General features: G+C 38.6%; 2 protein-coding genes across 29 annotated transcripts in view; both read right to left on the bottom strand.

Moving 5' to 3' along the window:
- The window catches only part of mark3a (MAP/microtubule affinity-regulating kinase 3a), a 58,779-nt gene extending 57,011 nt beyond the window's left edge, over positions 1 to 1,768 (bottom strand). For 5 of the 27 annotated variants that reach the window (XM_047393160.1, XM_047393166.1, XM_047393165.1 and 2 more), the window contains exon 1: positions 1,117 to 1,767. In XM_047393160.1, the coding sequence (XP_047249116.1) occupies positions 1,117 to 1,170 (54 nt within the window). In that variant the 5' untranslated portion in view covers positions 1,171 to 1,767. Of the gene's footprint in view, positions 1 to 1,116 lie in introns of all 27 variants that reach the window. The other 22 variants (XM_047393141.1, XM_047393148.1, XM_047393147.1 and 19 more) reach the window with 11 other exon arrangements.
- A 4,397-nt stretch (positions 1,769 to 6,165) lies between these two features.
- Positions 6,166 to 15,714, bottom strand: eif5 (eukaryotic translation initiation factor 5). 2 transcript variants are annotated; one of them, XM_047345934.1, is made up of 12 exons: positions 15,574 to 15,714; positions 14,823 to 15,028; positions 12,352 to 12,631; positions 12,133 to 12,214; positions 10,950 to 11,122; positions 10,639 to 10,750; positions 10,374 to 10,504; positions 9,852 to 10,013; positions 9,586 to 9,747; positions 7,749 to 7,913; positions 7,516 to 7,659; positions 6,166 to 6,580 (listed from the first exon to the last, which is right to left on the bottom strand). In XM_047345934.1, the coding sequence occupies exons 3-12, from the start codon at positions 12,421 to 12,423 to the stop codon at positions 6,482 to 6,484; spliced, it is 1,302 nt and encodes a 433-aa protein (XP_047201890.1). In that variant the 5' UTR covers positions 12,424 to 12,631; positions 14,823 to 15,028; positions 15,574 to 15,714; the 3' UTR covers positions 6,166 to 6,481. The 2 variants fall into 2 exon arrangements, with proteins under 2 accessions (XP_047201890.1, XP_047201891.1); XM_047345935.1 differs by lacking the exon at positions 15,574 to 15,714 and adding an exon at positions 15,317 to 15,489.
- Between the last annotated feature and the right edge of the window lie 1,595 nt (positions 15,715 to 17,309).

Here is a 17,309-nt window from a genome sequence, read left to right as displayed (position 1 = left end):
GACCAGAGCACTTTTATTTCCACCCTTGTCGTGTGATAATGACAACATCAACATATAATATCAACAGATTCTCCCTCCTGAGCTGCAGATCTCCTCCAGAGTTACCACGCCTCTTGGTAGCTTTGAGGTGTGCCATACTCTTTCCATTTATCTGATGCAACTTAATGTTCATTGGAGCGTTTGTTCTCTAACAAACCTCTGATGCATTAACAGATCACATGGGTTACACTGAGATTAAATTACACAAAGGTGAACTCTGTTCAATAATTAGGTGACTTCTTAAGATGAATGGTTAAACTTTTTATTTAGAGGTGGGTGTGAGAGTAAAGAAGGCTCCATATAAATCTACACCAGACTTGAACCATGTCTTATTTCCTTCAACTTAACAGGTATACATTACTTTTTGTTAGTCAAACCAGAGTATTTCAATGACATTTGTGGCTGTAACAATGTTAAAATCACATGTTCTTCTTCAAACAAATTTTTTTTGTTTACAGTGAACCAATTTTAAGAGATCTTACTCCTTACAAAAATGAGAATCCACCATTATAAATGATTAAATAAGTGGATTTGTTTGGAAGAAAATAATTTTAATTTTGAAACTCCTGTCCGGAAGCGCATTTAGCTGCGTCACAATGCGCTTGACAATTTAGCTTCACACAGGGAGATTCAAGCTGTCACAAAGGGGCGGGACCACGGATGCTCAAAACCGGGGGCTGATTGGATAAAGCCCTTTGGTGATAGCTGCGACAGCCAATTGACAGCCAACACAGGAACTACTGTTGCCTGCCAGACTCAGCAGGCAAAATACTTTAGTTTTGTTCGTGGTTAGGCCTAAATATGTGGAGTGCACCGTTATTACTCATAAGACTAATTATTTGGCGACAAGAAAAACGTCAAGTTTAGAGTAACAAGCTACAACCACATGTAAGATGTACAGGACGTGATTTGACGTAGAAGTTAAACTTGTTTACGATTTCCAATCAAAGTATAACTCCCATAGTGGAATAATTTGCCATCATGCACACACGCAATAAAAGACATGGGATCTTTGATTTTAATCGCATATATGTGAAATTCCATGAAAACATCTAATAAACAAGCTCCTATACTTACACTTTCCGTCACCTTCTCGTTGACCGTCGGTAAAGGAGTTTTTGTTGACATCATTTAATTGGTCTTCCTTAACCAGGAGCCGTCTGGGGTGCGAAAAAGCCTCCGTTTTAAAGCCAACAGCCAAGAAATATAGTTATTATTGCTTTGCTTTGCAGCTCTCTGTGGAAAAACAGGCTCAGCATGGATCGTGACAATTTTCACCTCAGACCGGACGTCTTAGAGTCGAGCACCTGAGATATTCCGGATCGTCAAAAAACAATTACAAACAACTTGTATTTACTGTTTAAACTGCACATGTAACATGTTCCTATTGTAACCTTTGTTCAAGTCGACAGCCAAACCGGAGTCCGTTTGTCCGTTCGGGTTTCAGTCAGTGAAGCTAACTAAACTAACGTAAAGGCGCTGTCGGTCGTCACTTCCAAAAATCACCAGTCCTTTTTCTTCCCCCAGAAATGAGTCGTTTTAAAACAACATGGCCTCCAATGGTAACAGTGGGTGTTGGGAAGTCGCTTTTAAACGGTCCGGATGACTGCAACGCTCGCCATAGGGTCGGTTTCTCCCATCTCCAGCAGCCCAAAGTGAAGCGGGTCTGTCTGTTTTAGGTGGGACCAAAATGGCTACTCAGCGGCTGGGCTGGATTAAGATGCATTCACGGACACCTCGCTTGTCCGGATATCCACAAGTCTCAGATTTGATTATTTTTAAAGATGCTGTCCAATGACAAAAAACTGCTATTGGATAGTGACGTATGTATTTCCACTGCTTAATTTCGCTAAATATATTCACAACAGCGCACTGAAGAAAAGTCTTGATTTGATGCTACACTGCTGAAAAAAAATTGAAAACATTCTGAAAACACTTCAGATCTAAACTGGGGGGGGGAATCATACTGGATACACATACTGAAAATTATCATTATGAAAATGAAATGAAAATGATCAACCCACAGAGGCAAGGTTATTTGCGTTGCACATTTCAGTGACAAGACAATTAAAAGCGATTTACATGATGATAAGGAAAGAAAACAGAAAAGTACACTGCAGTGGCATAATAAAGGAAAGAAAAGAAAAGAAAATTTGGACTACAGACTGAGAGTAATGATGTTTAGGTTAATAGTTTAAACAGTACAGTCAAATGTATCTCTAAACAAATGGGTTTTAACCTTGATTTAAAAGAACTCGGGGACTAAGAGGGCTTAATCCGAAATAACCGAGAAAGTTAAACTGATGGGCCAGGCTAGTTGTATTAGCTAAAACATCATTGCAGCAACTCAAATTGTACGCATGCCTGACAACGTCAGGGCATGCTCCTTATTAGACGACGGATGGTGTCCTGGAGTATATCCTCCCAGGGTTTCACTGAGCTCCTTGACAGTCTGAGGTGCAACCTGATGCAGTTGGACGGACCTAAACATGATGTCCCAGAGATGTTCTATTGGATTCAGATCAGGGGAAAATGGAGGCCAGTCAATAGGATCAGCTCCTTCATCCTCCAGGAACTGCCTGCGTACTCTTGCCACATGAGGTTGGGTATAATCATGCACCAGGAAGATCCCAGGACCCACTGCACCAGAGAAGGGTCTAACAATAGGTCTAAGGGTTTCATTCCGATACCGAATGACAGTCAGGGTGCCATTGTTTATCCTGAACAGGTCTGTTCATCCCTCATGGGCATGACTCTCCAGACCAACAATGACCCACTACTAAACCAATCATGCTGAACAATGTTGCATGCAGCATAACGTTCACCGCAGCTTCTCCAGACCCATTCACCACTGTCACATGAGCTCAGAGTGAACCTGCTCTCATCTGTGAAAAGAACAGAGCACCAGTGCCAAACTTGCTCATTCTGGTGTTCTTTGGCTAATGCCAGTTGAGCTCCACGGTGCAGAGCAGTGAATACAAGTCCTACTAGAGGATGTAGAGGCCTCAGGCCACCCTCAAAGTCTGTTGGAGATAGCGCTCTGGTGGTACTCATCCTTCCTGCTTGGACAAGGAAGCAGATACCAGTCCTGCTGATGGGTTAAGGACCTCTGACGACCCTGTCCAGCTCTCCTAGAGTAACTGCCTGCCTTCTGGAATCTCCTCCATGCTTTTGAGACTGTGATGTGGGGGACAGCAAACTTTCAGCCAATTACACCTTTTGATGTTTCATCCTGGTGCAGTTGGACTGCCTCTGCAACCTAGGGTCCAAGTATCTCCTCATGCTAACAGTAGTGACACTGACCCTGGTCAAATGCAACACTACTCAAGAAAAGTCAAAAAAATACAAAATGATGAGGAAAAAAATGTCTGTGGCCTCCACTTGCAAAACCATTCCTGTTTTTTGGGGTCATGTTATTGTTGCCTTTTTAGTCCCCCTTTAGTCCTTTTTAATTTTTTGAGCAGTGTTTTTGGGTAGATGACATCACAAGAGGCATAAAAATGAGCCGTATTTTTTTAAAACATGCAGTGTTCTCACGTATCACTTAAATAATTTGCTGCAGCCGTACAGAATAAAAGTGAACACTTTTATTAGAGGTAAGTGACTAAAACATGCAAATGGAGAGGAAAGACAGAACTATACAAATGGCCTTAATCACACCTCAAAACTGCCAGGATTATGATCACTTGCCTTATGTGATGTCACCAAGGGCAACTATGAAAACCTTATGTTTGGAAGCTTAGATTTTTCTTAATAAAATTTAAGATTTACAACAAAGTAGCTAAATAGAACAAGCCATGAGCAAATAAATCTAAGGTGAGGAGTTATTTTATTTCATGGGTCAGAATAATTTCTACAGTTGTTTTGTTTCTGTCTTAAAAGCATAAACAATAATAACCATTTAAAATCAAAAAGTTGAGGGTAATTGTTTTGATTTTAATCAGTTTTTCACCAGCAAGTTAAAGCCTTGTCGTAGCTAGCCTAAAATGTTTGTCAGGATCTTAGATGTGTGAATTAGTTTTAAAAACTGTCATGCAGTGTAGCCTATTCTCAGTTGTTTTAAAAACTTTAATACGGTTAACACTTTTCATACATACGATATTTTACATTTATTCACAAAAATAGATCACTGGTTGACATGTTATAAATAATACGTGCCTTACCTGGTATCTATTTCTAAACTGCCTCATCAGAACCAAATAAAAATGCATAATTCTTTTTTAAAAACAGGATTTTTATTGATACCTCATTAATAATTTATCAGGACGAACAATCCCACTATCAGACTGCTTGTCACAGAGTTGCATTGATGGGTATTTAGTTTTTGTTGCAGTCGACTGTAAAGATGAAAATCTGTGGCAACCAACACTGGTCTGCCTGTTGAATGCCTGCTTGAAATGTGTGTCTTTAGTATTTGAATGCTATCAGCTTATATTGCCAATAGCTCTTAACATCACAATAAATAGCCAATCCCTGTGGTTTCCTTATTTGCTGCTAGTAAACATTATTCCCACATCCAAGCTCTGATAATTCAAGCATTATTGCCAAATTAAAGTTAAGTCCTTAGAGGTGAATGGAACAGGGCTTAAGTAGCATGGGTTCACTCTCGCCTGCTTCAGTTTGTATAGAGGGGTTATTTAAATATGATCTACTTTCCTATAGAGTAGTCTCTGTCTGAAGCAAAGATGTGATAATCCTTTGCTTGTTTTGGTGTTTGATTTTTAACTTGTAAATTTCCTCTTGGTGCCACTAAAGGCAAATCAAGTACCACTGGTGATATGCTTGGTCTTACGCTAATTCTCCTGCAAATTTTTGTTGTTTATCAATAAACAACGTTTTCAGTATTATTTAATGGTGTATTATGGCTGTTTGGTTAAAACAAATATGATTAAGCTGCAATTTATTATTTCCACTCTGCCCAAATGATCTATAACCGATTTGTCGGTTGATTACTTTACTGTAACTCGTTTCTTTCTGAAAGTGCTCAAATTGGAACCCGTTTGAGTAAAGAATTTTTCAAGTTTTCAAAAAATACTTTGAGAGAAAATATCTTTTAGTTTTTTAAAGATACCAAAGTGTACATTGAATTATTTCCTTGTCATTTACTTCACTTTGTTAAACTAGAGATAAATGTATTAATTGAATTCATTTGTAACATGAATCCCAGAGTGAAGTCGTCCCATTTGTGAGGTTTGTTTCACCAAACTTTTGTTTCCGACGGCACTTGAAAGCCCCATGAGCATGTTTAGCTGAACGGACGGAAACCGACTGACCCCGGTCCCACAGGACTACAAAGTACTGTAGGACTGTCACCGGTCCGGAGGAAATGGTTGTGTTGTTTGCTTCAAAGGAAGCCTGTGCTGCTATTCACGCTCAGCAACTCCAGCGTAAAAAAAAATCAAGGCCGGCAGTGATTTTATTTACCCATTTAGTCTCGGACATTATTTGGTTGTATGGAAGTCGAATGAAGTAAATGACCAATTATAGTTGTAAAACTTTAAAGCAACAGACTGATGAAAACGCAGCACTCACTGACTAGATATAGGGATTTCTTAGAAAACTTTTACCTATAGAACATGTCATGGTCAGTTTTACTTTAGTTAAAAACTCATTTTACAAAGATTGAATCAACCCACCAAAAACAAGCTTCCAGTCACACATCACAAGCTGATCAGTATTCTGAGTCATTTTTACTTTTTCTTCCCACTTTATTTGCATGTTTGTAATGAAATTCCACCCGCAAATGTGTCTGTCCACCACTGTGTGAATACTGATCCAAATCCAGCTCGATCATTGGGCCACCAGTAATCTAGATACTTTTTGTTAGTGGAAAAACACATGCCACTGCACTTCTTTAACACAATAATCAAACATTACTGGTTGTAACTGATCCATTAAATTGTACCGTTTTATTATTTTTTTTTAGAAACAGAATTTGATTTCTTCACACTAAAGTAAGCAGTATATAGAGGTACTCTTTAATGTTTCAGCAAACCTCAACTAAAAAAAACCAAACTTTTAAACATTGAGGACTAATCTCAAACTCTTCAGTTAGCACATATCTCAGGATTAAGAGTCATCCATCATCTATAATTTTCAACACTAACCATATTAAACAGTCAGGCATGATGGATAGCAAAACATTCTTTATTGACTGGAAAAATACAGCGACCTCAAAACAAAAGGAAAAAAAAGTGCAGTGAAAAAGATCCCACAACACCCTTGATTAAAATTCCCAAATCAGGCTCATTTAATAAACTCAACGCATTGCAGAATTACTGTGTAGCAGGTGAAGCACTATACTATATCATTTCATTAAGCCAGATGGGTTTGCAGCGGACGGCAGGGAAAAGGAATCAAGAAGGGAAAATCTAAGCAGTATTGGTTGTTCAGGGATGTGTGATTCAAAAACACAAGAGAAAAGCAGCAGCATCCAAATCTCTCAGATTGCATCGATGTCAATATCATCCTCTTCTTTCTCAGGTGTGTCTGGCTTCACAGTCTCCACTTTGAGCTCACGGGCAGATGAAGAGTACACCACCTGTGGGAAGAAAAGCAAACACCAACACTTTTACCCTACTGTCTGATGAACTTGTAGATGTAAAGTTCAAGTATTGCTTGTAAACAAACTACTTCCATATCATACCTGTAAGCCATTTTGTACTCATACCCAAGTATGCCAGAGATTATTTTTCTATCTAGAGTCTTGTAATGAAATATGGAAATAAATACTCAAATGTTATAATTGAGTATATTGTGAAAAATCTTCCACCTATTTTGATTCTGCTCACTGGACCCTCATGCTCCTATGAAGGATAATACCTTAGGACGCCTGATCAAACCAAATAAAACCGAGCCAACTCCTAGTAGTATGCATCACTGGAGTCCCACAACATTTCCTTACAATAGATTATGTCTAAATTAAAGTTGCATAATATTTGGATTACAAAGGATCACCTGGCTGCAATTTTAATAATTATTAGAAAGAGTGAGGAAGATGTGGGGTAATAACAAAACAGACTGCTCCATTTTGTACCCCAAAAAGTCTGGTTCTAATCGATCTGCAAAAACTAGAAAACAGCAAAAGTATGAAATGACCAAGATTATGCAATTACTTCCAATTTTAATATTATTAAGATAGTCTGTTATTGGGCATGGCGCTGGTGGTGTAGGGGTTAAGTGCGCGACCATATATAGAGGCTATAGTCCTCAATACGGCCGTCCCGGGTCAGAGTCCCAGCAACCTTTGCTGAATGTCTTCCCCCTCTCTGCTCCTCTTTTCAGTCTACCTACTGTCAAAAAAATGAAAAATAAAGGCTATTACATAGCCATGTGTTGACTACTGAGCCCTGGAATTCTTTTAAATAGACAGGTGTCTAATCTTTCATAGGAACAGACAAATACCAGTTTTAAAATGTCACACACACCCTGAAAAACAAGACCTGTGTAAACAAGAAATAAACAGAAAAGCTGTACTTCAACGTTTTCATCGTCTTCCTCTTCCTCCTCCTCTTCACTGCCCTCGCTCTCTTCCTCTGCCTCCTTCAGCCATTTGACAAACGGAGCAGCCTTGGCATGGATCTCTTTGGCAAGTTCCTTGGAGACGTACTTCTTAGAAACCTTAAGAAAAATTGTAAACACAAGCATATGAGAGATATTCAAAAGGTAACCATAAGAACTGAAACACCAAACACCGCTTGCACACTAACCCTTTCAGCCCAAGCAAAGATGACGTCCTCTTCCAGCAGGTCGGCATCATACAAGTCTTTGAGGATGATGGCGACACGCGGCAGCAGCTGAACCTTGTGGAGCTTCACGACACACTCAAAGCCTCCCAACAGATACTTCTGGGCTTTCTTGTTGTTGTGACAGAACTGAGAAAACATTCAAATACACATCAGAAAAATGTATAGCTGCTCATGTTTATAACAGAAAGAGCTTTTAAAAAAAGGATTTCGTCCAACATCAGGAAGACACTTTTAATGAGTGTTTAAATTCAAAGTCAAAATGAACTGACTGGGAACACTGATGGTCTGATGGGTATTTGCGTTGTGCAGTCTGATGTCCAATCAAGTAACATCTAGTAGCCAAGTAACCGATTTAAAAAGGGATTCTACTAGTTATACAAGCATTCCATCATTAATTGTTTCAACATTTTAAGGATCGCAGAGGTTTTAAGATTGTACAAGTTATTGTGTTTTCAGCATGCCTCAAACAGCTGTTGGCTTCAGCCTATAGGAAAGAGTCTTTCATTTAGAATAGAAATGACCTTTATGGTCCCTCAGTGAGGAAATTCTGAAATGCTCACCACCTTTTAACAAATCCTTACTTTAGAAAACCTGAACTAATCCCCTTAAAACTAAGACGCCTTAAGTTAACGCATGGATTAGCATGTCTTAAACAAAGGGATGGGGTGGCTGGAAATCACACGTTACATGTGTGGTTCTAACAGTTTTGTCTGAAGGATATTGCAGAATTGATAGTTCCATCGGCTGTAATTTATGTAAAACTAAAAATTAGAGGATGACAGATATGGGTCATTTTATTGGTGATACTTAAATTCCAAGGTGGCCACACTTGGTGGTTAAAGAAACAAAGTTTCTTTTTTTCTTCCCTTTTCCAATTCTATTGATCGAGTCAGGAGGCTACAGACTGCTTTGCTTTTCAGCTTCAACCATTAAAGATAACCTCACAGTCAAAGAGGTTGAGCACCCAAAACAAGTCTGCTTTTTTTCCCCAGACAAAATATATTTGCATTTGACCTTTTCCTGCTAGAGCAATGTTCTTAAGACAGTTTGCAGCTCATACTTGTACAACGCAGGGCATGAAGAAAACGCAATACAACGTGGATTCAGTCTATTCTGATTGAGTAGAGCTCAGTGGATAGAGTTCACTTCACAGAGTTGGCTAAATGTGTCGGTAGCAAACATTCACATCATAGTCTGTATTCTCCAGTTAATGATTATTCAGTTACTAAATTAGTTTATTTCATCACAATTAACTGTTTCAACCCCATTTAGTTAGGCCTCATGGTGTTTGGATGCTACTGCATGCTAAACTAGAGATGATCAACTAAAGCTAAAGATTAGCTTAAAATAATGCTACATAAAAAAATTAAAAAAAATTATATATATATATATATAAATACAAATAGCTCTGAATAATAAGTTGGTTTTTTTCCTGGTAGCTGAAAGTTTTTCAAAAATTAGCTCAGGGTAGTAACCACTGTCCTCTGGAATAGACCTGTATCTCTGTGACAGACAGCAGGGTGTGCTGCCCAAAGATATGCCCGTCTAAAAATCCACGTTGGCCATGAATACCGACTGCAAATGCTTTAAAACAGACAAATATCAGGCTGATTTATCGGCAGACTCATACCGGTTGACCTCTAAAAGTCAAATCTTTTTAGTTATGCATCATTTGCAGAGTCCAACTGTAAACAAAAAAAGCAGACCTTTTGACTTCATGCAATTATGAAACAAATACAGGTCATTTAAAAAGTATATTAGGCCTGTTGTGTCAGTGGCAGCTTTAACAGAAACATACTCTCAGGAAGTGGCGTTTGTACTTCTTGATCTGGTCACGGATGTTCTCGTTGAAGAGGAGCTCGCTGAGGATCAGGGGCCCCATGGCCTTCACATCCAGACGCTCTGCCTCCGCCAAGATTTCCTTATCAGCACCATCGATGGTCCCACTCTCCTTCTTTTGCTGGTAAAAAGAAAACACAAAGGAGGTGAACAGCTGCTGAGAAAGAATATTTTCAGTTAACCCTACTGACTTCCAACTTGAGTCTACAGTAAAACTGATCTCACTTTGACAAAACTGTAGAAGAGGTTGACCCTCTCCTCCAGAGGTTTCTCCAGGTCCTCGCTGAGTGTGAGATTCTTGGCGTGGTCACTGATCTCTTCCATCCGACGTCTCTGTGCCTCCTCTGTCGTCTCTTCTGCCCAATCCTCGTCGTCGTCGTCTCGATCCTGGATACAGGAAGGACGAACAAATTATTGCTCAGACAAACTATAGCTGCTGGACCAAAAAAAAGAAAAGAAAAAAAAAGAGGACTCATTAATAAAGTATAAGTGGGTATCACTACTAACTGGATGGATTATACAACAATAAAATCACTAGAAAATGGTCAACGCTGTTTTTAATAAGACTGTGTAGACATCTGAGAATAAAAAGGTTTAAATAAATTTACTTATTCTGGTATTTAGACAACACAGTGCACACTGACAGCCAACTCCCTATGTTCTAATTATGTAAATACTAGTGTTAAACCCATCTAATTTTGGAGATTATTCATTTATTTAAAGTCATGTGAAAGACAGCAAACACACCACAGCCTCAGGGGCATCAATGTTGTCCTGGTTTCCAGCCTCTCCGCTGCCGGAGCCATTTTCCTTGTCCTTCTTGCGGTTCTTCTTTTCTTTCTCCTTCTTGACAGATGCAGAACCGCTATCAGTGCTCTCTGGTATTGGGAGAAAAAAGCCCAAACAAACAAGTTGGGAATTAGTGGATTTGAGACAAGGAGTTCATTTTCTGGTCCATCCAGTGACCAATAGTTATCCCGGAGCAACTTTTAGCCACAGCTCCAAATCTTACCAGGTGGGTTTTTGAGAATGAACGTGCAGAGTTTGTGTCTGGTGTCTAGCATGCCGCGGTATCCACAGGCCTTACAGGAATTGCCGATTGTTTGTTTCTTAGGATTGACATGCTGGAAACAGGACAAAAATAAACTAGAACCATGTAACAGGATGAAACAAGGACATACATTGCTACTCCTCTTTCACCCTGAACATAGCAACCCCATTCTGCTGTGTGTAATGTCTTCCTTTAGTTGAACTGTGCAGAGTTAAGAATGATTTCCAGCTTTCCATTTATCTTAATCCTCAAAGAAGCAGCAAACAATTTACCAGGTCAGTTTCAGGGTTGTCACACTCGGGACACAGCACAAATTTTCTGATGAACCCATCCAGCATATCCTGCAACTTGTTCGCCTCGTGGGATCCGTTGACGATGTAACGATCGTTTTTGGCATCAAACTGGGTCTGAGCACCGAGCTCACAACCAAAAAACTTGGTTGGGTCTGTAGAGAAGAGAGAAGGCCAGTTTGTTAGTTATTTTAACCGTTTTAACAATATTATAGAAGATAGATCAATAAAGACTTGGTGAAAATTAAATTAGAAATACATGTTATTTTAATCTGTTTCTAAAATCCTAAGTTTAATTTTTGATTTGGTTCCGCTGTGTTTTGAGCCTAATGTTCTAACTATTGCGGCAGCAAGTTAGGAACAATATTATAGGTCAATATTGAGACAGTGATATAGATTAGGTTTAACGCAAATTTTCCCCATTACTCTTTTCTATCATCACAATGCCCCCAAATGTCACTGAGAGCTTTGTGTTGTGAGCAAACATGACGTCGACAGTTCAGAGATTTAATGGATCGCACATGAAGCTCTAGCCGACCAAATATTACAGTTATAGGTCTGCCTTAAGAATATTAGTGTTTCATTATACTGTCGTCTCCAGAAATGATCTCATCATTACTGAAATGTTTCGTGTTAAATCTTTGTGTTAAGCTCAAGGTTCATTTGTGTTTTAGAATGTTATAAGTTTATACAAGTCTCATTATTTCTCCATTCTGACCTTTCGTTTAAGATATCCACACATTTTCCCATTTTAAAAATTCCCACTTTTTCCGACTCAAATTTCTGTATTTTTCTGCCATTTCTATAACATAAAGCAAAAAATCTACCCACCTGTCTTCTAATAATCTCTGTGCTCCATATATCATGATAAGTATTAAAAATCAGATTATGAATTTATTTTGTTACCAAATATTCAGCTTAATGGTATCAACGCTTTGTTTGGGGTCTAAACCAGACACATTTTAAGATCAACAGATGCCATAGTTCACACAGCTAAAGGAAACCAAAGTGTTATTTAGTTTTTTCTGGCACCGTGCGAGGTTAATGTTTGTCACCAACTAACACACAATTTGGAGAAACAAGCCCTGTGAACCACAGGTCCTTTAACACCCGTTTACATTTTCTGGCCCAGACAAACCAGGGTAAAAGGTCAAGGTTTACTCACATGTTGGAGGCCTGTTCAAAGCCTTTGCAACATCAACCATGTTGACAATGACCGTCTTGATTCCATTCCCTTTGCCTTCAACCTACAGAAAAACAAAAAAAGAAACCATGACTACAAGCGTCGCTAGAAATATAAATGCAACTGCAATACTTTGTAGGTAACCGTAGAGATAGTTAAGTTATATGGTGAACCTTGCATAAACTGACAGCATAGAGTTACCTTGGCAATCAGACGGGGCATTTTGTAGCGATAGAACTGGTCTGACACGCTACGGTTGACGTTGACAGACATTTTGGCTGGATGTTAGTACTATCAGTAAGATAAAAGGATCTTGGTTGGGGATTTTTCGGGATCTTCTGTCTGGAAAAGAGGGGATGACATAAACGACTGCAAGCGTGCTCGGTCTCTGACATGAAAAACGTCGTGCCGCTGTGGCTGCAAGCTCCTTGCTTGATAGCTAGATTTCCACCACACAGGTTCCAACGGCTGCGCAACAGCTCTGAAAGAGGAGAGGGACAGGCATCAATATTTTATACACAAAGAAAACAACTCCTCTGCCCCAACTAACCTGACTGATGAACACCAGATAGTAGGTGTGCTGTGCAACACTCAGCTCATGCCAGAGTTCCCTCAACTGACCAACTTATCCTCTAAGCTCAACACTAAAATGTCAGAGAAGTACTAATCTCAGTTTTTAAAAGTTGAGTTTGTACTCAGATTAAAATGAACCGTACATGTCATTAAGGGCTGATCAAAATTATGCAGTGCTGTAAGACAGTTGTGGACCAATTAATGGAAAATTCTGTTGCAAATTTAATTTTTTTTTTTTTTATTGAAAACATTATGTGCCATTTACATCTCACTTTCCAAAGATATTGGTCAAATTCCTAGTCAGTATTACTATTTGAGACAGAGTTAAACAGGTAGACAGCCTTTTTTGCAATGAGGTTTTGTCAGTAATAGTTTTAATATCACATTGAGTTTGTAATATAACAAAATTATTGGACTAGTGGGGGGCTCAAATCTAGTCTGAGCAGCCCCGGTTTAGACAATGTCAAACAACTCAAAATGTTCATTTTCCAAGAGATAAATCACTTTATTCGTAGATATTGGTTATCTAAACTTGGGGATGGGAACCTTTACAGTCCAAATAGCAATTTATACCTCTTCCCCATAAATATAATTTGCTTAGAGCTGGAAAACTGACACTTTGACAAAAAAAAAACAAAAACAAAAAAAAACAAGTTTTAGTAATACCTATTCTGGAACATATTAAATGGCTAAAATTAGCATTTACCTTTACACATTCACTGCTCTTTATCATTTTTGATGAATGTTATTAATAACCACTGTGGAGGGCCCTGAAGAGCCTCAAGCAGCTTTGGAACTCGAGGTTTCATTTAATTCAGTTTGGGATTATGCAATTTCCCTTTGGATTGACTGAAGTATTTTTAAACTGAGCTGCAGGTCCCTGGCCCCTAACATCTTCAAGAGACCAGTTATTATGTTGCAGTTTTCCTCAAAACCACGTCACTACGCTACAGGTACATTAGCAATAAGAACGTACAAATCCACCTCAGCTATATGGGCACCTTCCAGAAAGGTTCAAAAGGTTTCCTCCATTCTTGGAAGAGACTGACGAGCCACAGCTGACGGAGCAGATTGATACAGACTTAAACAACAATTTCCCATAGTAACACAGATGTTCAGCTGAAAAGAAAGTGACAAACTTAATATTCCCTTATGAAAGTGCTAAATATTTATATCTGCCAATATGGCATTCAATCCAACGGATATGTGTTCAGGTTGTTTTTAACATTAAAACCAGCTAAAACGGAGAAATCCTACCAATTAACGGAGGATTTTAGGTTTTTTTTTTCCAAACACTGCAATAATGCAGGTAAAGAACACATTAGTGATAACCTCAGAAACTTACTACAAAACCAAAAACTAGCTCTATAAATGATAAAAGCTAAGAAAGTTATATTTTCCATTCTTCACAAAAGTTAAATGTTGCATGGTTTTGTTTAGAGTCCCTTAAAAAACATGTTTATCAGAACCATCTAGAAATTTAGCTCAAAATGAATTCCTAAACATGTCAAATCCAAAAAGATATCTTGTATTTAAAAACAGCAAACATGCATTTTTACATAAAATAAAACCAATCCTTTTAACATTTACCTTAAATCCCTCTTTGTGGCCACAACAATGCCTTTTGTTTTATGTTGGGGCCTCTGGCTTTTCAAATATAAGGTCTGCTCTTTTCAATAGGTCACAAACATGAGGCCCGTTAGGACGCAAACAACTGTAGCCCGACTGATGGCATCAGTCCAAATTAGTCAGACCCAGTTAGAACCTGACCGATCAGTGATGTTCGCCACAATAACACTCACAATTGGTTTGTCTTTGAAGTTAGGCCGTTTTCGAAAACCAGAGGTCAAACCTTTTCAGTGAAGGCTAACAAACTAGCTCATCTGGCGGCTTGGTGCAGAGTGCGTCATAAAGTCACTGCACACGAGTGACGAGACTGGGAGAAGCCATTTTGAACAGTGGAGGAGAAGACGGGAAAAATTGCTCAATAATGCGGACTAATGGCAAATAATCTACAGTAAAATAACTGCGTAACGTATAACTTACAGAAAAAAAACCCCCAAAAACAAGATACATTAAAAGTTGTTCCCCCAACTTACCGTTTTCGCAAAACAAAGACATAAACAACGCTGATCGTCTAACTGCCGCAGTGAACGGTGGTCGATAGCTGGTGGTGTTTTGATTGCGGCAGCAGGGTGTCTAAAATGTTTTCTCAAAGCTCAACACCCTGAGGCGCTCAAACGGTGTCAGTGCCAGGTTCGGAGACAGAGGAGAGCTTTCTGGAACGTCCTCGATGTCCAGGAACCTTTTCGTGAGAAAAAGGGAGCCATTAACCGCAGACTGAATTGTCAGCATCAGCAGGTGCGACAGTCGTTAGTTTTCAGTACATCTTATCAATGTCTTTGTCATTATTCATTAAAAACTATTAATGCTCTTCTAAGTATAAAATGCAGAAGAAACATGCAGACAGATTCCCTGATTGCTAACGTCACATGCGTTCTGGGTAACGAAACATTTAATTGCGAGCGGTCTACAAGAGACACAAACATATCCATTTTAAGTGTGTAATAAGTTAACAATTCTTAAGTTTTACCGCTAATCATGTCCACCGAGACCAATGACGCTCATAGGAAAAACCCCAATCCCCAAACGCAAGGCCAACTGACGCCACGCAACCAACGCTAACAGTTAGCCGAATGCAGTCGACGCCATTCAGTGAGATATTACCAATAAGCAACGTTTATAACACCGTGTAGCTAGCTTCAGTTTTTCTTCTGCGTTGTGTCTATCGAAGTAAAATCCAAAACAAGACGAACTGAAACAACTGCGGTGCAGATATTTATCACCTACCTCTCGAATGTTCTGCGAAATGCAGCTTCTCGTGTCGACTTTTTCCCCACTGACAAGTGTCAATAGTTTAAATATACTTGGCAACATCCGATATCCCCTGGTTTCATATTAAAAGTCTGCTCAAATAAACACTCGAGTATAAGTGGTACATTATTGATAGCACCAAAAATGTGACAGTTGTGAAATTGTTCAACAAAGAGAATAATTTTATCCTTTATTAATGTCATGAAAACACGTCAAATTTAAGTTTATTTGATGTTTTTGCCGATCTGAACGGCACAGATAAGATCTGCGTGGGTTTTATTTTGAAAGGATAAGGAAAAGCAGTGTCGAGCTTGACGAAGTCTGTTTTCCACAGGCTTCGTATATAGATCTAAACAAGTAGACGTCGCCTGAAACCCCGGAGCATACGTCAGTATCGTCGCCATCTTGTGTTGGGGAACGCTTCTCCCTGCTGGCTAATTGAAATGAAGATGCCAAGGAGGAAAGATGCTGAATTTTAGTGTTGCTTCCAGGTATTAGAACGACATTTTAAAAAAGAAAATAAACGCTAAACATTCCGTGGGTGGGACGAGTTGTTTTTTTATAGTATAATTATTCAATGTTAAAACCCTTCCATTATACAACGCTCTGTGAGCAATCGGGTTATATTTTAATGACCTCCTCTTGGAGGATGTCAAGGACCGTTCGCTGGACAACTGTCAAATGAGAAGTTTTCACCACGATAGTATATGCTATACAATGGCCATAACAAACATGAGATTTCTATGTACAAAATCTTTTTATTGACTCGCTCTAATGTAATAAAAGTTTCAGAGAAAGTCGATTTTGTGATTTAATTAGCTGTAAGCCATAATCATCACAATTAACAGAAATAAACCCTTATCTGTGTGTAACAAACAAATGGGATATATTAGTTTCTAATTTTAAAGGGATTTCCTTCTCCAATGAAAATAGTATATTTACAGAGTTAATTTCAAATAGGCTAGACATAATTGGCTATGTAATTTTTTTAGATAAACTATTTTTTATTTTTTTTTGTATTCTCTGTTAAATATATGCCTGATTGTGGGTGCTTAAAATTGGTAGAGAACTCTGTGGTTGTGTTTGTAGAGAGCTTTTTGCTACAACAGTTCGTTGTTCTATAGGGAGGAGGGTTCCCCGTACTAAGATGTCGGCTGGATTGACGCATTATTCCAAATGACCAGCAGCAGTCATGGCAACATCTACGTGTTTATATCTATGAGCTTCGTTTCTCAGTAAAAACGATTACAACAGTACAGCTGCCATATTGTGAGGGGCAGGATCGGTGGGGAAAGTAACACAATTGAATATTTCCATCTACTAATTTAGACTTTTAGACATTAGACATTTCAACAATATTTCCAAATCAAATAAGACTGAACAGTAAACTGTGAGTTCTTACATGTCATACACCGATATTGAGTACTGCTTGATGTTATTAGTGTTATAATCTTTGAGACTTTGGTCTTGTGTTTTGCTTTATTTTATATATATATATATATATATATATATATATATATATATTTGTCATTCTTCCTTTATTCCTAACACACAGAAATAAAAACACTTTACCCCCACTTCCCAGATCTTCTAGCACACAACTATAAAAAAAAAACATAACCTGGTCTAAATTAACTAAAAGACATACATCAATTTCTCAATAAATCCCAGCATGCTGGACAACTTCGGCCCTTACCTCCTCCACAAAGTGA

The sequence above is a fragment of the Girardinichthys multiradiatus genome, chromosome 19 (genome assembly GCF_021462225.1).
Source record: "Girardinichthys multiradiatus isolate DD_20200921_A chromosome 19, DD_fGirMul_XY1, whole genome shotgun sequence".
NCBI lineage: Eukaryota > Metazoa > Chordata > Actinopteri > Cyprinodontiformes > Goodeidae > Girardinichthys > Girardinichthys multiradiatus.
The sequence above is the reverse complement of the archived record's forward strand: the minus strand, read 5'-3'. Positions and strand labels throughout refer to the sequence as shown.

Excerpts from the sequence above, each read along its gene's own strand:
- eif5 (XM_047345934.1), bottom strand. The coding sequence starts at position 12,423 with ATGTCTGTCAACGTCAACCGTAGCGTGTCAGACCAGTTCTATCGCTAC. Across the intron at positions 11,123-12,132 it reads TTTGAACAGGCCTCCAACAT|ACCCAACCAAGTTTTTTGGT; the intron begins GTGAGTAAACCT and ends TCTTCTCTACAG. Across the intron at positions 7,660-7,748 it reads TCTTTGCTTGGGCTGAAAGG|GTTTCTAAGAAGTACGTCTC; the intron begins GTTAGTGTGCAA and ends ATTTTTCTTAAG.